Source organism: Lissotriton helveticus, chromosome 2_1 (genome assembly GCF_964261635.1).
Source record: "Lissotriton helveticus chromosome 2_1, aLisHel1.1, whole genome shotgun sequence".
In the NCBI taxonomy this organism is placed as follows: Eukaryota; Metazoa; Chordata; class Amphibia; order Caudata; family Salamandridae; genus Lissotriton; species Lissotriton helveticus.
In genome coordinates this window covers 2,053,882-2,078,462 of record NC_136059.1, presented here as the reverse complement: position 1 = coordinate 2,078,462, position 24,581 = coordinate 2,053,882, and the positions used below count along the sequence as shown (strand labels likewise).

Below are 24,581 nucleotides of genomic sequence, written 5' to 3'. Positions count from 1 at the left end.
GGACCTTGCCAATGCCATCAGGGCACACGGGATGAGCCTCACTTCATACGCCGATGACACTCAATTGGTCCTAGCCGTAAAAAATGATGGGCTTCAGAAAGCCAACATGTTTAACCAGGGTATGTCGGCTATCGGGAACTGGATGTCCCACAATTGTCTGAAGTTAAATTCCGATAAATCGGAGGTGGTACTTTTTGGCAATCTCTCTCCGGAGTGGTCCCCCATTTGGTGGCCATCATCCATGGGCCAGGCTCCAGTCCCGGTCGACAAAGTGAGGAACCTGGGAGTCATGTTCGACAACCGCTTGAACTTCCTTCCACACGCCAACCAGATATCCTCCTCAGCCTTTTATAAACTTAGGCTCATTAAAAAAATTCTGCCCTTCATACCTGAAAACATGGCGAAAACGCTGGTAAGCTCCCTGGTGCTCTCTACCCTAGATTATTGTAATGCTTTGTTTCTAGGGGCCCAGGAGAGAGTGTTAACAAAAATGCAGTCCATACAGAACGCGGCCGCCAGGCTCTTAGGACGAATCCCTAAATTCCACCCGGTTTCACCCACCATAAAACAACTTCACTGGCTTCCGGTGAGGAAGAGGATTAAGTTTAAGACCTTATGCCTGGTATATAAGGCGCTACATAACGCTGCTCCATCGTTCTTTACTCAGAACCTTACCCTCTACTGCCCATCCAGAGCATTGCGTTCTTCCAGCTCCCTGGACTTGGTGATCCCCCGAACTAAATCTGTCAACTGGGGTGACAGAAGATTCCTTGTTGCTGCTCCAAAACTATGGAACTCTCTGCCTCACTCTATTAAGTCCAGCACTTCCTTATGGTCTTTCCGAAAAAACCTTAAAACTTGGCTTTTTAATCAATGATCTCCTGGCCCTCTCGTTGGCCAAACATTGCAGTTACTCAGCGCCGAGATGCCCACGGGCCTTCGTGTCGCGCTTTACAAATGTTAAAATAAATAAATAAATAAACAACAGACCTCATTTTATTGGGCAAGTTGTTGAGCATGTTCTGAAAGGATTAGGGATCAAACAGAAGTTCCATACAGTCTTCCACCCGTGGAAAGATACAATGCTACTTTAAAATTGAAGTTGGCGATAATACTAGCTTCCACGTCTTTAAAGTGGCCAGATGCATTAGCCTTGGCATTGTTGTCCATAAGATCGGCGCCACATTCACGATCTGGTCTCACCCCGTACGAAGTGGTCTTTGGGAGACCGATGAATATCTGGGGAGTTCCTAAGCCACGCCCCGTACATGATGTTCCTTGTGTTCTGATGAATGATTATTTGGCACAGTTAACCGACAGTTTGATCTCTACTCATCAACAGGGTCGAGAAGCGCTTCTTGATAGATCTACAGGTGAGGCCCACAAACTCCGTCCTGGCGACTATGTGATGGTCAAGGTCTTTGACAGATTAAACAGCCTGGAACTGAGGTGGCGAGGTCCAGAGCAAGTGCTCCTTGCGACAAGGACAGCAGTTCGAGTGACGAACAAGAAGAACTGGGTCCATAGCACACACTATAAGCGTGTGGCACCTGCCTTGGTGGAACCTGCTGTGCTGACCGACCATCGAGAGATTCTGGAGACGGAGAAAGGTCAAGCTATCTCACCTGACGAATCTGCGGAAGTCTTCCCGGACCACATGATTCCTGGAGCATCGCGATACCACTTGAGACTGAGGAAATAATCTGCAGTGTTGAAAAAGACTGGTTGAGCTACCGCCCCTGGTTAGTGAAACGGAGAGCCGATGTGGCAGGGGGGTGGGGGGGATCAGCCCTGCGTTAGTGTAGTGACACCTGTCTTCGCCCGTGGTGAAGAAATCAGCGGCTGCCCAAGGGATAAGAGCTCCAACGATTGTTTTCAATGAGTTTTAGAAAGATCAATTATCGCTGTTGCTGAAATGAATAACAAAAGAATCATTTGTGCTGTAGGGTTTGTTGTTGCTCTGGTGGTTATGGCGATAATCACCTGGTTTGTTGAGAAAGGGGCTCCTGCTCGACGGCTTCTTGTTGCCACTACTCCAGCTTCAGTGGAACATCATTATTTTGCACTTCCCTACCATGAGCAGAAACATCGACAATCCTACTTAAATAACACATTCATCCAGATGTTGCATCATACACACAATGCCACGAATGCTACCAACTGTTGGGTGTGTGGAATGATACCTGCACACCAAAAGAAGGAAGGAACATCTTTTATTCCTCTATCGTTTTCCCATAATGGTTCTTGTCAAGCTTGGTACGCTCTTTTGTTTGCTCTCGGAATGCCCTCAGTAGGAGGAATTATCTTTCGTCTGAATAAAGTATGCTATCAAGATGAAGATGGTTATCCTCAAGCTAAAGGAACTAAATGGGAATGGGAAGAGTACCAACCGGACAATATATCAACACCATATGTCTTCACGAATATGAGGAACCTTAAAGACAATGGACCTTGTGTAATTTCTGTAGATAACAAACCTTTTCCATTTAGCTGCGTAGCATGCTCTAGTGGTCGGTTTACATCCATTCTTAAGAAGGGTCATGCAATCTGGTGGTAGATTTTGATATCCAAACTCTAGGACTTCAGAAGCCAAATCGCTAGGTTGAGCTCCTTGGGGTTTGGGTGTCTGATTTTGCCATGGTTCTGAGTAAGAAGGTTTGGGGTGAGGTGAAGCTTCTCGTGTGGAACTACTGAAAGTTCTAGAAGTGTGGTGAACCATGGTTGATGAGCCCATGTGAGGGCCACTAGAATGAGGCTGAGAGACGACTGCCTGAGTTTCTGAAACCGAAATGGAAGGAGTGGGAGAGGCGGAAAAGCGTAGGCAAATATTCCTGACCAATTCATCCATATGGCATTGCATCAGGATAGAGAGTGCGGGAACCTGGAGGGGAAGTTTGGGCATTTTGTGTTCTTTGCAGTTGCAAAGAGATCTATTTGTGGAAAGCCCCACCTTTGGAGGTACGGAGGAAGGCTTAAGGGTGGAGTTCCTCCTGGTGGACTCGTTGCCTCATCTTGCTGAGGAGGTCGGATTTCCCGTCCGGTCACGTCGCTATCGATTCACAGACGTTCCAGTGCCTACATATTACGAGCCATCGGGCACGTATCTTGATGATTGCATAATATAAAGAATGAGATATTGACGAGGCGGACCGGCATAAAATGATTAAATGTGACTGATTCTAATATCCTGCTTTATAAGGAGAGTCAACCCTGCTGATATAATTCATGTGTCGACATTACATTTAGTGTACAGTACATAAGGTTTTTAGAACGTGTTATCTCAACTAAGAAGTTGAATTCCTGCCACCACGAGGCAATCAACCCTCTGAAGTAACCCTGGTGTCACTTAAATCAGCAACCTGGGCACGAGCATTCACTGAACATAGTGCGATTTTTCGGGAATGGGGCATTAAAATCTACTCCCATAACCCCCCAGGTTATCCTCTGCAGCTGCTTAACCACCAGGACACCCTGAAAAAAGCCGAAACTATAGAATCAGGAGCCAAACCTAGGCCTTATTCCATTTTAAGAAACACCCTGGGGACAACGGAGGGGAACCCAATTCCCTTGAACATAATCTCCAACCTGGACAAAACGCAAGACTGGAGGTGGCTCCCAGCAGCCCTGTCTCACAACAAAATGGCCTGACCCCCGAGAACTTATTCTTTTAAACTTAAATTGTAAGACCTCGGTCCCACCGACATCCCGAGCTGTATCACTCGTAAAGCCCCCAATTTCGGGCCAAGAGTCCTCATTTACTTTGTGCTCATGGAACATCAGTGGTTTCCATAACAAAAACATTAACTTGGATACACACTCTTTTATATTTGGGCACACAGTAATAGCACTTCAAGAAACATGGGCCACCCAAAACTCTCCAGTAACAGGGTTCATTGAATTTTGGAAACCAGCAATTAGAGACCGTCTCAACGGCCACCCCAAAGGGGGCCTGTCGATCTATGTCTCCGAAAATCTAAAAGGCCCGATTGTGTCTTTAAATTTCGACGAAGACTGGCTACTGCGTGTCAAAATCTATTCGAGGAGCAAACAACGTCCACTCCTGTTGCTTAATATCTACATCAATCCCAGTACCCGCACAAAAAAGAACCATCTAACTCGTCTAATGAAAATCGTGCGGGCCCTGGCTGCGGATCAACCCCACGCGGACTGTAGAATCCCAGGGGACTTCAACACCAATCTTTTTCAAGGTAATACAGAAGATTGTGAAGGGCTAACCCCATTTTCATTTGCAGAGGTAGAAGAACAGTCCAAACCATCAAACCAAGGCTACTGTTGAGGTTCCGTGACGATTTTAACCCGTGTTTTCATCATTGTCGTAAACACATGATTTTGGTATCAGTGAACCGCAAATGATCCATTTAGTATATCCTGGTGTTTTCGCTATGCTACGAACAAGAGCACTCCTGTTATGAACACATTTCTGATCTACCCGTGGCATCCATCTTAGAACACGGAAGCCATTTTGTATTCCTTGCCCTCACATAGTCAATGGACACGCAATGACCTCTTTTCATTTAAGGACACGTAGGCTTTAACCGGCGATTCACCTTGCTAGTGACACGTGCACCTTAGGCCAGCAATGCTGTGGCAGCATGACTCGGCAAGAACTGCCTCCCCAGCCTGAGGCCAGTCCTGCTATACTGGTTCTTGTGTCCGTTAGCCTGATCATGATTAGGCGGCCGAAGCTGGTAACCGTGCCCATTTACGACCCACAAACATCTCTTATCCTGTCTTTCTATCTTATGCACCTGGCTCTGCTCCTTTCCTTCTGGGCCTTTATTAGGGGGAGGTAACGAAATTTACGATGAGGCGGTCCGGGTCTTGAATGAGAAATTGACATGGGATTATGATGGAATAGTGGGAACCCCTCATTCGTAATGTTTTGACATCAGATACTGTTGACGATTCCTGTACGACGCCAAATATTTATTGTTTAAGACACGAATGTTTAGAACTGTGGTAACATGTAAAGAATTTGCCCCGAGCAGAATATTTAGTATTTAAGGAGTAACCCTCTTTGTACAAATTGAACAGGCTCCTAGACACTGCCCGTGTGCAGTTTCTGTGACTTCTGTGTCCCTGCAGTAATAAACCTTTGGTCTTTGACGCCACCATCGAGAAGCCCGTGTTTCTGTTTATTTGTGCACCGAGACAGGTAGAACTCCGGGGTCTTCGGGTGTTATCCCTGACACCTCTGGACAGAACCAAAAAGTCCAGAACTCCAATTGGCGCCCAACGTGGGGCGACGTCATTCGGTACCGGTCCAAAAGCCTGAAGAGTTCGAGGAGCTTCGTGTGAAGATTTCAGAGGGAGGCGCCCCGCTTCATCGATCCCGGCATATCGCAAAAGTGGCCCGACGTTCTCTTCCACGAGGGTTCCCGTTCAGACGGCTGCAGTGGTCCGTTGCCTTGACCGTCGCCCTGTCTTGGACCCGAGGTGCAGTCCTTAGTACGGCGAGACGTGACGGGTTTCTCCTTGGTGACGTCTTCAGTGCCTCAGTTAAGTATTTTGTGAGGGTTGCTCCTGTTTGAATAATCCTTTTAGTTCTCAGTTCAGTTCAGTTCTGTAAGATTATCACTGGTTATTCTGGTTACGATAATCATTCTGTTCAGTTCAGGTATCGATACATGTGTCAGTTCTGGTAGGCCTAAGTTCTTGGTTCGAGTGCGCATCTTTTCTGTTTGTGTCTTGTTTGTTTTGTGTTCCGGATTATAAAATGGTAAGTCGGAAAAATTGTATGTTGTCTTGTTTTAGTTGCAACAGTGATTCCCAGTTGGAGGACTCGTGTTTGGTTCCTCCGATTGGAACTCCCCTTTATGATCTATATTGCAAGTTTGGTGTAGGCCCTATCTCTTATAACGAGGTATGGATCCACTATACAGAGAAAGATGGTGTCCTTAGTTGGCCACTACATGGTAGTTTTGAACCTGAAGTTCTCGATAATCTAGAAAGAAGGTTGTTTAAGAAGAAAGCCCGGCCGGCAATGTTTGATTCTTTCCGTTATTGGCGAAAAGAATCTAAACAGAGAGAAATTAAAAAATTGAAGAAAGAACAGAAAGAGCAAGAGTTGACTTTAGAACAGTCTGCTAAACAGCTGCAACTCAACGAGTCTGAGAAAACGAGGGAGGTGGCCAATAGAGAGCGTAATTTAGCGATAGACAAGTGCTATCCTGCTTTGCCATCGAGTACGGCTAAGATAGTAGAGGACCCTGAAAAGGATTCCCTGTTGTCTTACTTGTTACGATCACCCCCACCGTATGCACAGGGTGCTACGGCTCCACCTATACCGAATGTTCAATTACCGGTTGCTGGACAACCTGGTGTCCCTGTTCCCGCTCCCCTGAATCAAGTTCCTGTACCGCCTGTGGTCAATGTTAATGTTCCTTTGACAACGCCTCTTCTAGGGTTGCCGGCTTCTTTGCCTATGCCTGTGTCGCTCACACCTGCTAGTTTACAAACTATTTTGCCTGCTACTCCTACTGTTCCTGATCTATCTGTTCCAACTGCTACTCTATTTACTGCTTCTGCTAATATTATGACTCCGCTTTCTGTTCGTCGGAGAATCACTGATTCTGTCTCTAATATTCTATCTCCCTTCTATAAAACTCTGATTAAGACTCCTACCTCTGACTCTGTACAGAGACGTAGTCAGCTTCCCAGTACTGAAGAAAGAGGAATACTAGATTCCACTGCTCTTAGATGGGTTTCAAAAGTTGGAAGATATAATGTACAAGATGTATTAGATACATTTATGCAATGGAATGAACCGACACAACGATATGTGTTCGATGAAATGTGTTTCCTTCTACGTGAGGAATTGGAAGAGGATGACCCTGAATCAAATCTAGGAGAATTAATTAATGTTCAGAAAGAGTTTGCTGCAGGTATGATAGTTGGTCAAAATATAAAAGAAGCGATGGAACTAATTTTAAGTTATAGGAATGACCCATCCCTTCGTTCACCAAGAGAGTTAGAGAAACGTAGTACGAAACAAAATCGTCAATATCCAATGAGAGAGGTTCCACCAATTTGGCGTGAAGCTGTACAAGCTAATGCACCGCTTGGTATTGCAGCCGCTCCGGCACAATTCCAGAGAGTATGGATACATATTCCATGGAAGCGAGCTGAAGTATTAGCAGTGAAACAGGCCTTGCCAGATCCACGTAAAAATCCTGCAGGGTACTACAAAGAGTTGGCTCAAACAGTTGACGCTTGTGTATTGAATCTTGCTGACATAGATCTGCTATTTGGTAATGTAGTACCACAACCAATTTGGGCTAAAATTCGTAAAGAGAATCATCCAGTTGCCCTAGGTGGTGATTGGGCAGCTATAATTGCAGCGGATGGTCAACAAATAGGTGGTTCTAAACCTGAACCCTTAATTGCTAATTTACCTGGTAGAATAATCGATTTAATGAAAACCCTAATGCCAGCATTGCGCGTTAACTGGGACAAATTGTCCGCGTGCAAACAAAAGAAAGACGAAAGCGTCTCCGACTTTTTCACAAGATTCGAGGAGACTTTCGTGGATCATAGTGGTCAGGATATGAGCACAGAAGGAGGCCAGAGATTATTTGTTGATAAATTTGTGCACAATCTGTTGCCAGAACTTAGTGGTAAATTAAAGAATTCTGAAAGTGCGTGGGCTGTCTCTACGACTGCGCAAATACTTGCGACTGCCCAGTACTATGAAAATAGGGATAAAGAGGAGAAAGAAAAAACAGATAAAAAGACGAAAGATTTAAAAACTAAAGTACTTTTACAGCAAGCATATCCGCCTCGCACGAATCAGACTAACATGCAGCAAGGGTCCTATCAAAGAACGGATTATAATTTTCAAAGGCCACAATACCAATGGAATCAATGTGCTTATTGCAAAATGGAAGGTCATTACAAAAGTGAGTGTCCAGTTCGAACGCAAAATAATACTGCGGCTGCTCAGAGAGGTCGTGGTAGTTCTATGCAAAACTCTAGAGGTCGAGGACGAGGTGCTATGCCTCCGCAGACGAGTGATCGCCCTTCTAATTATTTCGACCAGCGAAATGGACAATCTGCCCAACAGAATAGGTCTCCACAGTATCATGTTGAAGACTATTATGAAGCTAGTGAGGAAGTTCAGCAAAGTGAGTACTAGGACAGCCATGGACAAAGAGAGGGAGTAGTATCAGTTCCAGTAGATCAGAGTGGGCCTTATGTCGCAGTAGCAACATCAGGTATAGTCGAACCGTTACTGTTGGATACTGGTGCAGCAAAAAGTTCTATCATACATGCGAAACTCCCTGGCGCACCTTTGTCTGGCTCAACAAATGTTTCAGTAGGTTTTTCGGGCGCCCCTGTTCATAACCCTGTTTCTGGTCCTTTGTCTATTTCTGTTGGACCCTGTCAATTGAAAGCACCCCTGATTTTGACGACAGGTTGTAACGAAAATCTGCTTGGTTTAGACTTGTTAAAACGCCTGTACGCGACATTGTACTGTTCTCCAGCAGGAGTACAGCTTACGTTGGGTAAAAGAATAATCTCTCCGATGTACTTGTCGATGGATGCGCTCCCACCAGAGCTGTGTTCACTCCCTGATACTCTTTGGGCGACTGGTCCTAATGATGTAGGTCTATTGGAAATTCCACCCTATATAGTAACTTTGAAAGCAAATGTCAAACTTCCACGAATTCCACAATACAGGATCTCTAGTGAAGGTGAGCGTGCGCTCCTACTGATAGTACAAGATCTGATCAAGAAGGACGTTATAGAAGAAACTAGAGGTAATGTCTGTAATAGTCCTGTACTGCCTATTTTGAAAAGAACGGACCCAACAAAACCTCCAGTATATAGGTTTGTAATTGATCTTAGAGAGGTTAATAAAATTGTGATTCCACAGTTTCCTGTGGTTCCAGACATTACTGCATTGTTAACGTTGATTCCTGCTACAGCAGCATGGTTTTCGGTTGTCGACTTGAAAAATGCCTTTTTCAGCATTCCGATAGCCAAGGAAAGCAGAGATATCTTCGGTTTCTCTCTAGGAGGACGAAGCTTCAGGTTTAAACGCGCTCCACAAGGCTATTGTGAAAGCCCATCCATTTACAGTCAAACATTAAAAAGCCAGTTAGATTCCTTCATACTTCCTCCTGGTTCTGCTTTAATACAATATGTTGATGATCTTCTAGTGGCTGCTGATGACAAGGAAACTTGCAAAACAGCTACGATTTCTTTATTACATCACTTGTCAGATTTGAATCACAAGGTGTCACCTTCAAAAATGCAATACTGCTGCCAAGAAGTGACCTACCTAGGTCATCTCTTGTCAAAGGAGGGAAGGAAGTTGACCCCAGAGAGAATAAAAGCAATTACACAGATGAATGTTCCTAGCACGCAGAGAGAAGTACGTGCCTTTTTAGGTATTACCTCATATTGTAGGCAATGGATCCCAAATTTTTCTCTTTTAGCAAAACCATTGGTAGCCTTGACTGGGAAAGGTGTTCCGAGTCCGGTACCATGGTCTGCAGAATGTCAGCAGAGTTTTTCTGAATTGCGAAATGCACTGTGTTCAGCACCTGTATTGGGTACACCCGACTACAGTAAGCCATTCACGCTCTATGTCCACGAGAGAGAAGGTTGTGCATTGAGTGTGTTGACACAGAAATTTGGTGATAAACAACGCCCTTGTGCGTATTTTTCATCAACATTAGATCCAGTAGCTAGAGCATTGCCTAGTTGCTTGAGAGCTACAGCCGCAGCTGCAGCTTCCATTCGACAATCTGCTGGTTTAGTAATGAACAACATGCTAGTGGTCATGGTTCCTCATGCTGTGGATACACTCATGAACCGAACCAAGACGCAGCACCTCACCAGTGCTAGATTATCAGGTTATGAACTGACACTGTTAGCTAGTCACGTTCAGATCAAGAGATGCAATGTATTGAATCCAGCAACATTGTTGCCGACTAGCCAAGAGTCGAGTGATTCCGAACCACACGACTGTTGTTTCAAAACTGAGGAAGAAACAAAAGGACGAATTGACCTAAAAGACACTCCGTTATCAGATCCAGATGGAACGTTGTATGTTGATGGGTCTTGCTTCAAATTGGAGAATGGTGATGTGACTGCTGCTTATGCAGTAACGACCTTGAGTACGATTGTGGAGACTGCAAGAGTGAGTCAGAATTCTGCCCAGGCTGCAGAATTGATCGCGCTAACAAGAGCGTGTGTTTTAGCTAAGGGAAAGAGAGTGAATGTGTTCACAGATAGTCAGTACGCGTTCGGCGTGGCCCATAGTTTTGGCCGCTTGTGGAAAGAGAGAGGTTTCATTACGTCCCATGGGACTAAGATTCAACATGGTCAGCTAGTTAATGACTTGTTGGAATCTCTAACCTTGCCGACTGAAGTTGCGATTGTGAAATGCAGTGCTCATAAAGCAATCACGGATGATGTTGGTCGTGGGAATGCTTTTGCTGATGAGACTGCAAAACAGACAGCTAGAAATATGATGAGTAGAATGTATGTTTCAACGTCTGCAAGATGGATTTCTGAGTCTGGAATGTGTGAAGACACAGTGGAAAGCGTGAAAGAAATTCAGAAAGAGGCGACTGAGGAGGAAAAACTTGCATGGAAAGAGAGCACGGGTAAAATGGACTCGAGTGGGTGTTGGATTGACTTGTCGGAACAACAGCGTTGGATGTTGCCTGATGCGTATGTGCTTGCAGTAGTAACGATGGCACATGGAACAGCGCACATCAGTTCAAAAGGGATTTGTAAGATGTTGGCTCCGGTCTGGAAGAATGATGGGATTAGTAAGTGTGCAGAGAGAGTGGTGAGAAATTGTATGGTATGCTTGATGCATAATCCTGGCAAGGGAATCCCCACACCTGCAGGTCATTTCGCTCCTCCTTCCTGCCCCTTTGAAGTGATCCAGCTAGACTTCATTCACATGGATCGTTGTAATAACCTAAAGTACGTCCTAGTGGTAGTTTGTGCTTTCTCCAGATGGATCGAAGCATACCCGCTAAAGGACAATACTGCCTTATCCACTGCCAAAATTCTTCTTAAAGAATACTTCCCCAGATACGGAATGCCACGGATTGTATGGTCAGATAACGGAAGTGAGTTCGTAGGGAAAGTTATGCAGAGTGTGTGTGCCGGCCTAGGGATTAGACAGAAGTTTCATAGTGCGAATCATCCCCAGTCCGCGGGTTTAGTCGAGGGTTACAATGGCACCCTTAAACTGAAACTTGCTAAGATACAAGCATCCACGGGTTTGCCCTGGCCAGACGCATTGCCTTTGGCTTTGCTATCAACAAGAGCAACTGTACATTCTAGAGTAGGGCTTAGTCCATATGAAATTGTTTTTGGTCGTCCTGCAAATGTTTGGGGGGTACCTAGACCAAAAGAATTCAAGCAGCTGGAATACCCAATGTTAATTGATTACCTTTTCGACTTGACTGCTAAATTGAGTCTTATTCACCAACAGGTTTTCGATGCATTGCCAAAGCCACCGGAGAGTCCAGGCCATCAGCTGAAACCGGGTGACCAGGTGGTCATTAGAAATTTTGCAAGAACGAAAAATCTTCAGCCCAGATTCATTGGCCCTTTTCAAGTCTTACTAGCAACGAGAACTGCTATTCGTGTGGCCGGAAGGAAGAACTGGATCCATACGACACACGTCAAACGTGTGCCTCTGCCACTTCCTTACGACAACTGGGTAAAGAAAGGAATCGGTGCCTCTGAAACGGAACAAGTCCCCAGGTTCATACCTTTCAGCGATGCAGAACTGATCACGGATACATCAAACACTGACTCTCCTCCTGAAACTGCTCTTTTGAACCCTGAACATTTGTCATCTGAAAACGTGAACATTGCAACGTCGGCTGAAAATACACTGTTTCCAGATCAGACAGCTCCTGCAAAACTGAGATACAACTTGCGACCTCGCAATATGGACAAATAAAGCAGGAAACTGCCTATTTTCAGATTTGAATTTTCTATACATTGCCTCCAGCCAGGAAGTTTGCTAATACTTTGTATTTTTTTCTTTTTGTTTTAAAATTGCCTTGCCGTCTGGGTAGCCGTAGGGTCGTGGCTGTGTGCCTAGTTGAATCTGCGGGGGTCAGACACAAGGTCGATCTTTCTGTTAGTTCTGGGAACTCCCAGGGCTGATAGAGGCATTTTCATCTACGTACACATCATCAGTGGTCGCGAACGGTCGTAGAAGATGGAGCTTCCTGAGCTGCAAAGAAAGAATGTAATTTATGTTCGCAGAAATAGACTGTACAGAATACTTCACAGCAAATGCTTTCTAATGCAATGTGCAGTTACATTTTAAATTGTTTTGATAACGTTGGTGGGTGGAATCATCTTTGGTGTACATTTGATTTTTATGCCAGTAACTACAGTACCTCCCCTTGATCCTACTACTTCTACGGTTTCTTCTATGCATTCTTTTCACTCATTTCCTGAACACGAACAAGCTCGACGCTCAGAATTTATTAACAATACATTTGTACAGCTCTTGCATCAACACCAACTGGTAGTTAATACTACAGACTGCTGGGTGTGTGGCTTGATACCTCACACTATGGATAAAGGCATTCCCTATCTAGTCTTGCCTTTTAGCTACAATGGATCATTTCAGGCCTTTCAGACCATTTTTTCATATGCCCTTGAGACCTATCCTCCGCGTCCACCACGGTCCACTAAATACAACTCAGCCAACAAAGCTTTAGTCCAGGGAATTATTGACATGATTAAAGACGTCAATAATACTCCATCTTACCCTAGAGATGAATTACGGGTGTATTTGAGTTGGAACTCTACAGAGTATCGCCTTAGTTTGGGAGAAAGCAAGCGTAAAAGCTCCACTTCAGTTTGGGTCGTGCCTCACCGAGGTCAGGTCTGTTTGCAAGGAAATGGGAGAAATCTGAGAGCTCAGCTAGGGAGGAGTGAGTGCGTTGAGACTTACGTATTTCCGTCTAACTCCTCCCCTGCCTTTCTGACTGCTAGGGGTACCTACTTCATCTGTCAGGACAGAGCATATACATGGCTGCCTGCTGACTTTTCAGGTTCATGTTATATTGCTCGATTGTTACCTCCGACATACACTGCTTCTTCAGATTATCACAAGACCAGAGTAGCAAGAGGTGTCTTCAGCAAGGAAGATACCGCTGGTCAGGAAGCTGGAGACTTCTTCAAAGGTTTCCTTCCGTTTTGGGGGCCTATGGCCAATAGTAGAAATCTACGTCAACTAACACGGGTAGTTGAATCTACTATTACAGAAACGGCTGGTGCCCTTAGTAACTTAACAGCTGAGCTTCAGGCGGATCGTCTCATGACGTTGCAGAACCGAATGGTTCTAGACGTAATACTTGCAGATCGAGGTGGGGTATGCAGAATGATCCAATCGAGCTGCTGTGTTTTTATTCCCAATAATGCACCGACTGTCTATGAAGCGATCTCTAAGCTACACAAGATTTCCGACTCTATACACGTAGACAAGGGAAACTGGTCCTTCATGGAGTGGTTTTGGACTCTGGTATCAGCGTGGGGATGGAAGGTTCTGATGGTCATTGGTGTCATCCTAGTATTTCTGTTCTCGTGCTGCCTTATTATCCAATGTGGTCCCGCTTTGTGTAGTCTCTGTGCTGCAACCTGTTTCAGAAAACCACCTGCATTAGGAGAAAAGGCACGAGACAGGATGATGATGCAACAACATGTTGCTGACCTAATGAGCATAGAGTTAGACTCTGACATAGACTGAGTAATTGCCTATGTAAGGGCAAAAGGAGGGTCTGAGGTTCCGTGACGATTTTAACCCGTGTTTTCATCATTGTCGTAAACACATGATTTTGGTATCAGTGAACCGCAAATGATCCATTTAGTATATCCTGGTGTTTTCGCTATGCTACGAACAAGAGCACTCCTGTTATGAACACATTTCTGATCTACCCGTGGCATCCATCTTAGAACACGGAAGCCATTTTGTATTCCTTGCCCTCACATAGTCAATGGACACGCAATGACCTCTTTTCATTTAAGGACACGTAGGCTTTAACCGGCGATTCACCTTGCTAGTGACACGTGCACCTTAGGCCAGCAATGCTGTGGCAGCATGACTCGGCAAGAACTGCCTCCCCAGCCTGAGGCCAGTCCTGCTATACTGGTTCTTGTGTCCGTTAGCCTGATCATGATTAGGCGGCCGAAGCTGGTAACCGTGCCCATTTACGACCCACAAACATCTCTTATCCTGTCTTTCTATCTTATGCACCTGGCTCTGCTCCTTTCCTTCTGGGCCTTTATTAGGGGGAGGTAACGAAATTTACGATGAGGCGGTCCGGGTCTTGAATGAGAAATTGACATGGGATTATGATGGAATAGTGGGAACCCCTCATTCGTAATGTTTTGACATCAGATACTGTTGACGATTCCTGTACGACGCCAAATATTTATTGTTTAAGACACGAATGTTTAGAACTGTGGTAACATGTAAAGAATTTGCCCCGAGCAGAATATTTAGTATTTAAGGAGTAACCCTCTTTGTACAAATTGAACAGGCTCCTAGACACTGCCCGTGTGCAGTTTCTGTGACTTCTGTGTCCCTGCAGTAATAAACCTTTGGTCTTTGACGCCACCATCGAGAAGCCCGTGTTTCTGTTTATTTGTGCACCGAGACAGGTAGAACTCCGGGGTCTTCGGGTGTTATCCCTGACACCTCTGGACAGAACCAAAAAGTCCAGAACTCCAATGTGGTCTGGGAGAACTTTGCGTGCTGCAACTCCACAGCGCAGGATTTCTGGTAATGAATGGAAGATCCAAAAATGACACTCCTCCAAATTGGTCTTGGACAAATGGCCGCAAGCATTCCTATTTAGATTATACCATCTGCAACTCGGCTTTGCTGAAACACCTGGGCAACTTTAGCATCCACCCGCGAACTGAAAGCGACCATCGACCTCAGTCCGTAATCCTTAAAATAAAGCCAGAGTTCCACAAAACCGCTCCAAACACATTCACAGGAACGCACTGTGACAATTTGAAACGCCTAAGATGGAGCGATGACATAATACCCCTCGTTAAGGAGGCAAGCCAGGCTTTTATTTCAGACTGTTCTGACCCGGGGTTTTCTCCAGCCGCAGCATGGTCGACGCTTTGCGTACAACTGATATCCCTTTTCCCAATCAAACACCATTATCAGATGGACTCGGCTAGTCGCCAGCACTCAATCTCACGAGAAACAAGGGCACTGAAGACATCTAGGAACAGCGCCCTGCGGTCTCTAATGAAATCTCCGGGAGATGTCGAGCACCGTAAGGCGTATAAATCTGCACAAAAACTGTTCAGGCAGGCAGTACAGAAAGAAAAGCAACTTCAACAAAATGAATTCTGGTGCAAATTACTATGGGAAAGTAAAAATTGCAACGCAAGAAAATTCTGGGCCTTAATTAATCGCCAGAACTCCAGCAAGTGCAGCTCTGGGTCAGCTAACATTCAAGAAGACAGTTGGTTCACTTTTCTGGCAGAGCACTTTAAGTCCCCAGAAGGAACAGCGCTTACAGATACATGGGCTCTCAGGCTGACTCAAACAGGTACGAGCAACAGCTGGAGTGGGTCCACTGGTTGCTTGGACCCCTGCACCGACGATCTCCAGATCACTCAAGAAAGAGTCACTACAGTATTGTTAAAAGCAAGGTCGGACGGAGCCCCGGGTCCCAATGGCCTACCACAGAATTTATTTAAATCAAATATACCATTTTGGTCGGGTCATCTAACCAACCTTTTTAAATACTCCCTCAGAACCTCAATTATACCGGATTCTTGGCGTGGGGCAATAATCCACCCAATTTATAAATCAGGCTCCCATTCATCCCCAAATAACTACAGACTAATTGCTCTCTTGGACATTGAGGCTTAGCACTACGCCAGCATTCTCCTGAATGATTTGAGAGCATGGGTGGACGTGAATAATCTGATCCCAATGGCTCAAACAGGCTTCACTGCTAAATCCGGGACCATGACCAACTTATTAACATTGGCCATAATTGTTGACAAAGTTTGCGCCACATCCAGGGCGTTTTTTTGTTGTTTCGTTGATTTTAAAGCCGCCTTCGACCGGGTCCCCAATGCAGCATTATGGGGAAAGTTAAAGAAATGGGGAATCCCACGAAAACTCCTGGAGGCAATTATTCAGCTACACTCAGATACATGGGTTCAGGTGAAGCTGGGGTCCGGCACACATCTCTCCCGGAAAATAAGGACAACCAGGGGTGTCAAACAGGGCTGTGTGCTGGCCCCGCTTCTCTTTAATCTGTTTATAGCTGATTTGCCGACAGCCCTAGAAGAAACCAACAGCCACCCACCAAAGATGGGCGGAGCTCCCATAAGCAACCTGCTCTACGCTGACGATTTAGTGCTTTTTAGTCTCACACGAGTAGGGTTACAACGGCTCCTGGCTAAAATATACAATTACACCACTGCAAATCAACTAGAGGTCAACCTAAAGAAAACCCAAGTGGTCACCTTTGGGAAAAAAAGAAAAGCCGGGGGAGGATGGTTGTACAACAACATGAGTATTGCAGTAGGAAGCACATATAACAAGCATTGGAAATGCAATAGGTCTCGCATTAGGAAAGTTTGAGCTATTGGTCTTATAAATGATTTTTTTTTATTCATGTGTTGTTTTTGAAAATAGCTAAATTATTAGCTTTGTCATTTACAATGCCAATAGTTATAACTTTTCGCAAATGTGACACCTATAACATTTGTAATGCAACATGTTTTGTATTTACGTGACTTTGATGTATTGATATTCCAAATAACAATGGATTTTAATGTTTTTAAATAATTAATACTTAAATAAAAAAAAGAGGGGTCATAATCAAACTAGCCGCAACGTCCATATAACTATTGTTTTTGATTCAAGAGAAATTAATACGATTCTCTTTAGTCAACAAGGACGTGATCAATCCATCCCGTAGGGGTAGAGGCGCTGAGCTCAATTAAGCAAGGAGAGGCCTCGGCGCACCCATTGACGCGCTGTGTAATTTTCAACAAGCAGTTCACCAATCAATCCAAACGTGACTGTCTCTGTACTAAATTGTAGTCCGCGACAGTACTATTTTAAATATCTCTTGCCCAAACACTGTAGTCTATTATTATTAAAACATGGAAAGTCCTGCAACTGGATGGTATATTCAAGTGAAAGCATTCCCATGAAAGAAAAGCAAATCATCTGAGATAAAGCAAAGGGGGGAGGGGGAAGCAGACAGCCTCGGCTTCGACTGTCTCGCGACTCCCTCCCCTGCCACACTGAAAATGGGAAAGACAGTTTAGGACCTGCAGTTTTTAACAGTTCAGACAAAATGGAAGCTGCGCTGTGATTGGCTATGGCAGAGTAATGTCTTTAAATAGACACAATTACTTTTTTTCTGCATTTTGTCCGGATTGTGTATTAAGTGTCAGCTTCAGATTTTTGGTAGAAAGGTAAAACAAATTTAAATGGCCTGCTCCTCTAGTCATAAGGTAAAAAGCACGCCCATAAAAATTAGTATCTATCAAATAGGGTTAGCAAGAAGTTTTCGTGCAATTTCAATTTTTCAATGACCTGAACTGATTGCACGAATGACACCTACAATAATAAGCAGTTTTTGTGCGGTTTGAAATTTACAAACTATCTGCACGATTAACCTCTAAATTGGTATTTCACAATGGAATCTCCCTTATTTTAAGTAAATTGCCGGTTAAATAGCGGTTAACGATTAAATGAGGGGTGATTTTATGTTTAAATAGAAAAAATTGAAGGTAAGCTTATTTGTGCACTTTAGCACCCCTGACATGGAGTATTTTGTATAGTAACTAAGAAAACAGCAGAAGCAATAATGAATCCACGTTTACCTCAGTCTGGCATCTTCAGTCTTTGATAACCTGCCGATACGAAGTGCTTGAAAAACGGTAAGGCTCGAGACCACGTTTATTAAGAAAACCATCTGAATTTTAAGAAAAAAAACTTGATTCGGGCGACATTTTAATCTTGAATGTTCTGTTAAATAAAAATACATACGAAATTACGTGAACTGCTCAGAATTCCGGGCACTACGACAAGCCTCTAGGTTTCTGCAGCTTATTTTGAATCCGTTTATTTTTAAAAACAAATAGTTTTTAATAGGTGTTCCATTAAGCTGTCAAACCTAAAGAGGTTACATTGGGATTCCATGGCTGTATAGAAAGACAGCCTTTAGTTAAAACGCAATCTAAAACGGTTGAAAATTGACGATTTGGTTTCAAAAGGGGGGCGCGGTGGTTTCCATCGTTGTGGCCCAAGAAAACGTGCCTTATAGCAAGACGGAGGGCATTGCTGTGGGAAGGGGGGGGAGGAGAAATGAGACACAGCCGAGTAAGGGGGCGGAGCGGGGAGAGCGGCGATGAGGGAGAGACACGGCCTGGCGGCCGTGAATAGTGTGAAGCAGCAGGGGCCTTTGAAGTGAACCTAAGCTTCACTTCAAAGGTGTGGGAGGAGTGAGGAGTGATACAAGTTGCGGCTGATTCAGAGCGCACGCTGGGGGAAGCTTGTGGGGCGGAGCGGGAAGAGCTGCTGGGGAACAGATGGCTGGCGATTTGATGCTGTGCACGCGCATTTTAACTCATTGCGCTTGCGCATTGACCTAAAAGCGCACGTGCACTGCATCAAATCGCCAGTCTGATTAAACTCTGTTTAAGCCCTTATAGTCTCGCAAGCTCAATGCGCATGCGCATTGACAGGCGAGACCTAAAAACCTAGGGGTTAATCTCGACTCAAGGGGCAATCTTGCGAAACAACGTAAGGAGATATCAGTTAAAGCTGTGACCTTACAGGTGACCCTCTCAAAGTTCTCAAAAAAGTTGCCCAGTCCAAGCCTAACACCCTTTACTTGAGGAAATGAGAGCAAAAATTGGCCCGACACTGTCATATGGTATTGAGACTTTTAACCGCATGCGTGCTAGCGAAATTCCGCTCCTGTGCTGAGTTTGTTAAAACCGCACTTTACATGACGAGCTGGGCTCGTCATGAGCGTGCGAGGAGGCTACCTCATGACGAGCCCAGCTCGTCATGAGCGTCGAAGGGGTTAAGGGTAAACTAAATAAGATTCTAACCCAACACGTCACTAAAATCTACAAAAAGGTCCTCCGCTTGCCCAAAAGTGCCTCTGCTGCTCAGATTAGGCTAGAACTTGGCCTACTAAACTACGAAGTCTCTAGCACTGGCACGTTTTTAAATTTTTGCCATAAACTGAGACAAGCAGATGCAGGCTCACTGGAGTCACTAGTTTGGCTAGATATCATCGAGAAAAACCCAGGGGGCTCATATGGTCGCCTTTTTAAAGACTCCATCTTAGAACTCTCCGCCGGCGACCTATGGGACCTCAACCCCAGCATGTCAGTGTTTAAAAGCACCGTCAAGAAATGTGTCAGGATGAGTTCCCTCATTATTGATAAAAACCTCCTTGCCAAACGTATACACGCCTGGGCTATTATGAACTCGTACGGGCATTTAGCTCCCGCAACCTACCTGTCATGCACGTATTCCCTGCACCTAAAACTTAGTTTTATGGCCATTAGACTCGGTGACTGGCAATTTCTAAAAGATCTGCCAGGCTGGCGCCGTATGCCCGATGTACTATGGAGCAGAGGGTGCGGAAGGACGGTTGAAACAATGGAGCATGTGATTTGTCTCTGCCCAGCACTCATGTCACTGCGCAGACTCAAATTGAAAGCGGAGTGGAACAGGCTGGGAATTCAGTCTTGCAGACAGGCAATCATCGCGGCCCTAAGCCCAGAAAACACAGCTTTAAATATAGGCCTCACAACCTACATTCGCCTTGCATATCGCCTCCTGTCGACAACAACCTAAATCAAATTGCAAGATTTTTAAACTGTTAAAAAGTCTTTTTATCTTTGCATTTTCTTATAACCCGCTGCTATTGAACTGTTGCTGCTATTTTTATTCGTATTCATTTTTAATATTTGTAACTATTTGCTAACGGTTGTTTGGTCCACAAGTCCATTATTGCTAATTACTGGTAACATAACTTTCTTCCCTTTTAAAGTCAGTTTAATGCTATTTGGATTGTTTACAATAGGGAGTTGTATAATGTCTCTGACCTGTACTTACCCATCGCTGCTTATGTGTTGCTAGTTTTTAGTTTTCTCTTTTTTACATTGTGTATCGTTGTTGGTGTTTCTTTTAAGGATATTATTTTATATCCAAATAAAGATTTCATTAATTACAACTAATAAAATAGCCAAACTGTCAGTGGCTTTCTTTTCGATATTAACAATACTAGTATTCCCTGGGTGTGTTTTATTAGTCTGATATCTAGCTAAGGTCCTGAGGAAGGTGGTGCTACCATTCTTTGAGCCACCGAAACGCGCGTCGACCAATGCTGGTCAGATCTTGCTAATCGCAGTCACTCTAATTGGTCGCGGAGACTCTGCAACCTTTTGTCTCCTACTCTCCAGATACATGTATTAGTGAATGTGGTATGAGTGCATATAAGGTGGTATGTATGAGAGGTAGTATGATTGAATGTTTTCTTTTGTTTTGTGTCTCCGGCCATTGATTCAAAGACTGTATTCAAATTGTATGTAATAATTATGCAATTTTGTTTGTATATGTCTAAAATATTGGTTTTATATATAAAAAAGCAAAAGAAAGTAAAAACATTTTTGATAAAATAAAGAAACCAAATAAATAATGTTAATATTTACAAATATGCTTATCTTTTGGTATTTTGTTGTTGTTTAGCCCATAATATCATTTTTTTACTTATAAAAGAAATCTAGGTCACGAGGGAGTCATTTCAGATTGTTTTATAACTCCTGTGTATCCCGTCCCAGCAGAGCTGTCTGTATAAACCCTGACCTTGCATCCCATGCAGTGCTGTGTATAGCTTCTGTGTATCCGGTAAGAGCAGAGCTGTGTGTATAAACAAACAATGTCCCCCCTGTCCTGCAGTGCTGTGCATAGCTCCTGTGTATCTTGTCCCAGCAGAGCTGTTTGTAGAACTTGTGTGTCCGCTATGCTATGAGACTTGTACATCATAGACATGTACACTATTGATGCACACACTGTCCCAGGTGGTCTGTGCGTATAACTCCTGTACCCCCGCAATGGGAGACATGTACATTGAAGACGTGCATTTTATTAATGCACACACTTTCCAACTGCTGTACCCACTATTCGGAGACGTGTATATCAGAAATGTAAATGTGTACAAGTCTGATATCTGCTATCCCAGCAGCACTGTGTGTACAAGTCTGATATCCGCTATGCCAGGAGCACTGTGTGTACAAGTCTGATATCTGCCATCCCAGCAGCACCGTGTGTACAAGTCTGATATCAGCTATCCCAGCAGCACCGTGTGTACAAGTCTGATATCAGCTATCCCAGCAGCACTGTGTGTACAAGTCTGATATCAGCTATCCCAGCAGCACTGTGTGTACAAGTCTGATATCAGCTATCCCAGCAGCACTGTGTGTACAAGTCTGATATCAGCTATCCCAGCAGCACTGTGTGTACAAGTCTGATATCAGCGCTATCCCAGCAGCACTGTGTGTACAAGTCTGATATCAGCTATCCCAGCAGCACTGTGTGTACAAGTCTGATATCAGCTATCCCAACAGCACTGTGTGTACAAGTCTGATATCAGCTATCCCAGCAGCACTGTGTGTACAAGTCTGATATCAGCTATCCCAGCAGCACTGTGTGTACAAGTCTGATATCCGCTATGCCAGGAGCACTGTGTGTACAAGTCTGATATCTGCCATCCCAGCAGCACCGTGTGTACAAGTCTGATATCAGCTATCCCAGCAGCACCGTGTGTACAAGTCTGATATCAGCTATCCCAGCAGCACTGTGTGTACAAGTCTGATATCAGCTATCCCAGCAGCACTGTGTGTACAAGTCTGATATCAGCTATCCCAGCAGCACTGTGTGTACAAGTCTGATATCAGCTATCCCAACAGCACTGTGTGTACAAGTCTGATATCAGCTATCCCAGCAGCACTGTGTGTACAAGTCTGATATCAGCTATCCCAGCAGCACTGTGTGTACAAGTCTGATATCCGCTATGCCAGGAGCACTGTGTGTACAAGTCTGATATCTGCCATCCCAGCAGCACCGTGTGTACAAGTCTGATATCAGCTATCCCAGCAGCACCGTGTGTACAAGTCTGATATCAGCTATCCCAGCAGCACTGTGTGTACAAGTCTGATATCAGCTATCCCAGCAGCACTGTGTGTACAAGTCTGATATCCGCTATTCCAGCAGCACTGTGTGTACAAGTCTGATATCTGCCATCCCAGCAGCACTGTGTGTACAAGTCTGATATCTGCCATCCCAGCATCACCGTGTGTACAAGTCTGATATCAGCTATCCCAGCAGCACTGTGTGTACAAGTCTGATATCCGCTATCCCAGCAGCACTGTGCGTTCAAGTCTGATGTCTGCTACCCCAGCAGCACAGTGCGTATAGGTCTGGTACAGGTCGGCTGGAATCACTATTGTGTATTGCACCTCAGTGGGGCTTTGGAGAATAATCCATTATCCCATCAGAGATGTGTACAGATTTGCTTATCATACTGGGAGCGTGCACTTCCTGAATCCCCTGAAAGTTAAATGTAGATGGCTTGTACCTGTTGTGGAAGATGCTGCCTTCTTGAGAGGAGTGGAGACAGCTGTCCTTCTACTGGTCTGCAACAAATCTGGATCTGCAAAAAAATACAATTTTAATATTTGTAAACTCGTCTCAAAAAGCTAGACCTTCTATTTAGAGTGATCTATTGCTTGATTGGAACGCTCATATGGCAAACAAATTACAAGTTAAGGAGAAGTCCTGCAGCCACTGGTGAGATGTAAGGTGCCCGCATATCATACTTGCTGGAACGCGGATCTTATAGGAGAGACGGGTGATGACATCCTCGCTCAGTGGACATTCTGTCAGAGGTTCACGGAGACCCGCTCCGCGCTCAGTGGATGGTTCTATTGCAGTAGTATAGACACCGTCAAAGAGTCACTATGCCCTCCTATTCGCTTAAGAGACAATCTGTTTGAAGTGTCCTCAGACACCATAAGAAACTCTCCATTACCCACTCCAGGGTCAGTAGGCTAACACGTGACATTACATAGGCATTGTTAGATTTGGGGGTCTCTAGTTGGCACAGGTAGGTACTTGTACAAATAGGGACCCTCTCCTCTAGTCAGGACAAGGGGATTACACTCCTAAAATAACCCCTGCTCACCCTCTAGGCTGCGAGGCACGAGCAGCCAAGGCTTATTTCAGAGGCAGTGTGTAAAGCATTTGTGACCACACACAGTAACCCAGTGACAACACTACAAATGGACACCACACAAGGTTTTATATAAAAAAAATAAGTAGACTTTATATAGAGTTAACACAAGACCATAAACGACAAAAATACACAATACTGTTACTTTAAGATGGTAGATTTAGAGGAGGAGCTTAGCGCGCACCCAAGATGGTCGCGTGAGCTTAGAGCTCCCGGACCTTCGCCACCTCCACCGATCATCCTGCATCTTATCCTGATTTAGACGACGGGCTTTTGTTGTCGTGACCCTGCTGATCATTTATCCGTTTTCAGGTTGTGATTTGGTCCTTGGGAACCGAAGATAAGGACTTTTGAACATTTCTGGCCTGCTCCAGGGTACCGCCCCGGGCTTGCTTTCTTTGCCAGCCGGGTGGTAATCGAATAACAACGGCCCAGACGAGACTTCCATGCCCGGTCTCCTACTTTCGGTTTCGATTCCTGTGATCTGGCCTCATTGACTTTGCCTTGATCGCCCTAGCTGCTTGTGTCTTTCACTGTCACGTCATCATTTGGTGAGCTGGACTTTCGCTGCTCTTTGATCAGTGGCTGGCCCTCCACTTATTCTCCGAATTGATCCGGGCACACCGAGTGTAGCCATTTTTACTAGGTCTCAGAATACCCTCTGGGGCACACGACCTAAAATGGCCACCAAGCCCGAGGCGGAGAGGCGCAAGACCAGACCGGCTACTCGAGGAGGTCCTGTACAGTCCAACGTAATGGATCGCTATACCCTCACTAAGGGCTCTCCGAGTGGCCTGACTAAACCCCCGGTCACCTTCGGGGACGAATCCCTGTTGGGTGAAGAACCGTCGTTGAAAGACGTCATGGGCGCCATTGCTGGGATGAAGGCCGTGTTGGGACAACAGTATGAGGCCCTGACTCATAAGCTAGACACGGTTGCTATAGATGTTACTCTGATCAGGGCAGACCTCGCAAAGACTAACGAGAAGGTCAAATCCCTTGACTTGAAGACATCCAGCCTTGTCACCGATGTCTCTGAATTGCAGACGGAGGTCGGTAATTTGAGATCCGCCCGGGACTACCTCACTCGACGCTTGGACGATTTTGAAGGCCGCGCACGGCGGAACAACGTCCGATTGGTTGGTGTCCCGGAGACGACGGACTCGTCGGCGGTGGACCTACTGGTGGAAGACCTTGTCCTGAATCACCTGGCACCTAAGGGCCTGAGCAAGTTCTTTGCAGTGGAACGGGCCCACA

At 45.0% G+C, this 24,581-nt stretch overlaps 1 protein-coding gene across 1 annotated transcript in view; it reads right to left on the bottom strand.

Annotated features, from left to right (window-relative positions):
* LOC144817647 (uncharacterized) overlaps window positions 1–24,581 on the bottom strand; it is a 297,722-nt gene that overhangs the window by 44,589 nt on the left and 228,552 nt on the right. Inside the window, exon 7 of the mRNA XM_078674368.1 lies at window positions 22,671–22,745. Coding sequence (XP_078530494.1) covers window positions 22,671–22,745 — 75 coding nt within the window. The remainder of the gene's footprint in view (window positions 1–22,670; window positions 22,746–24,581) is intronic.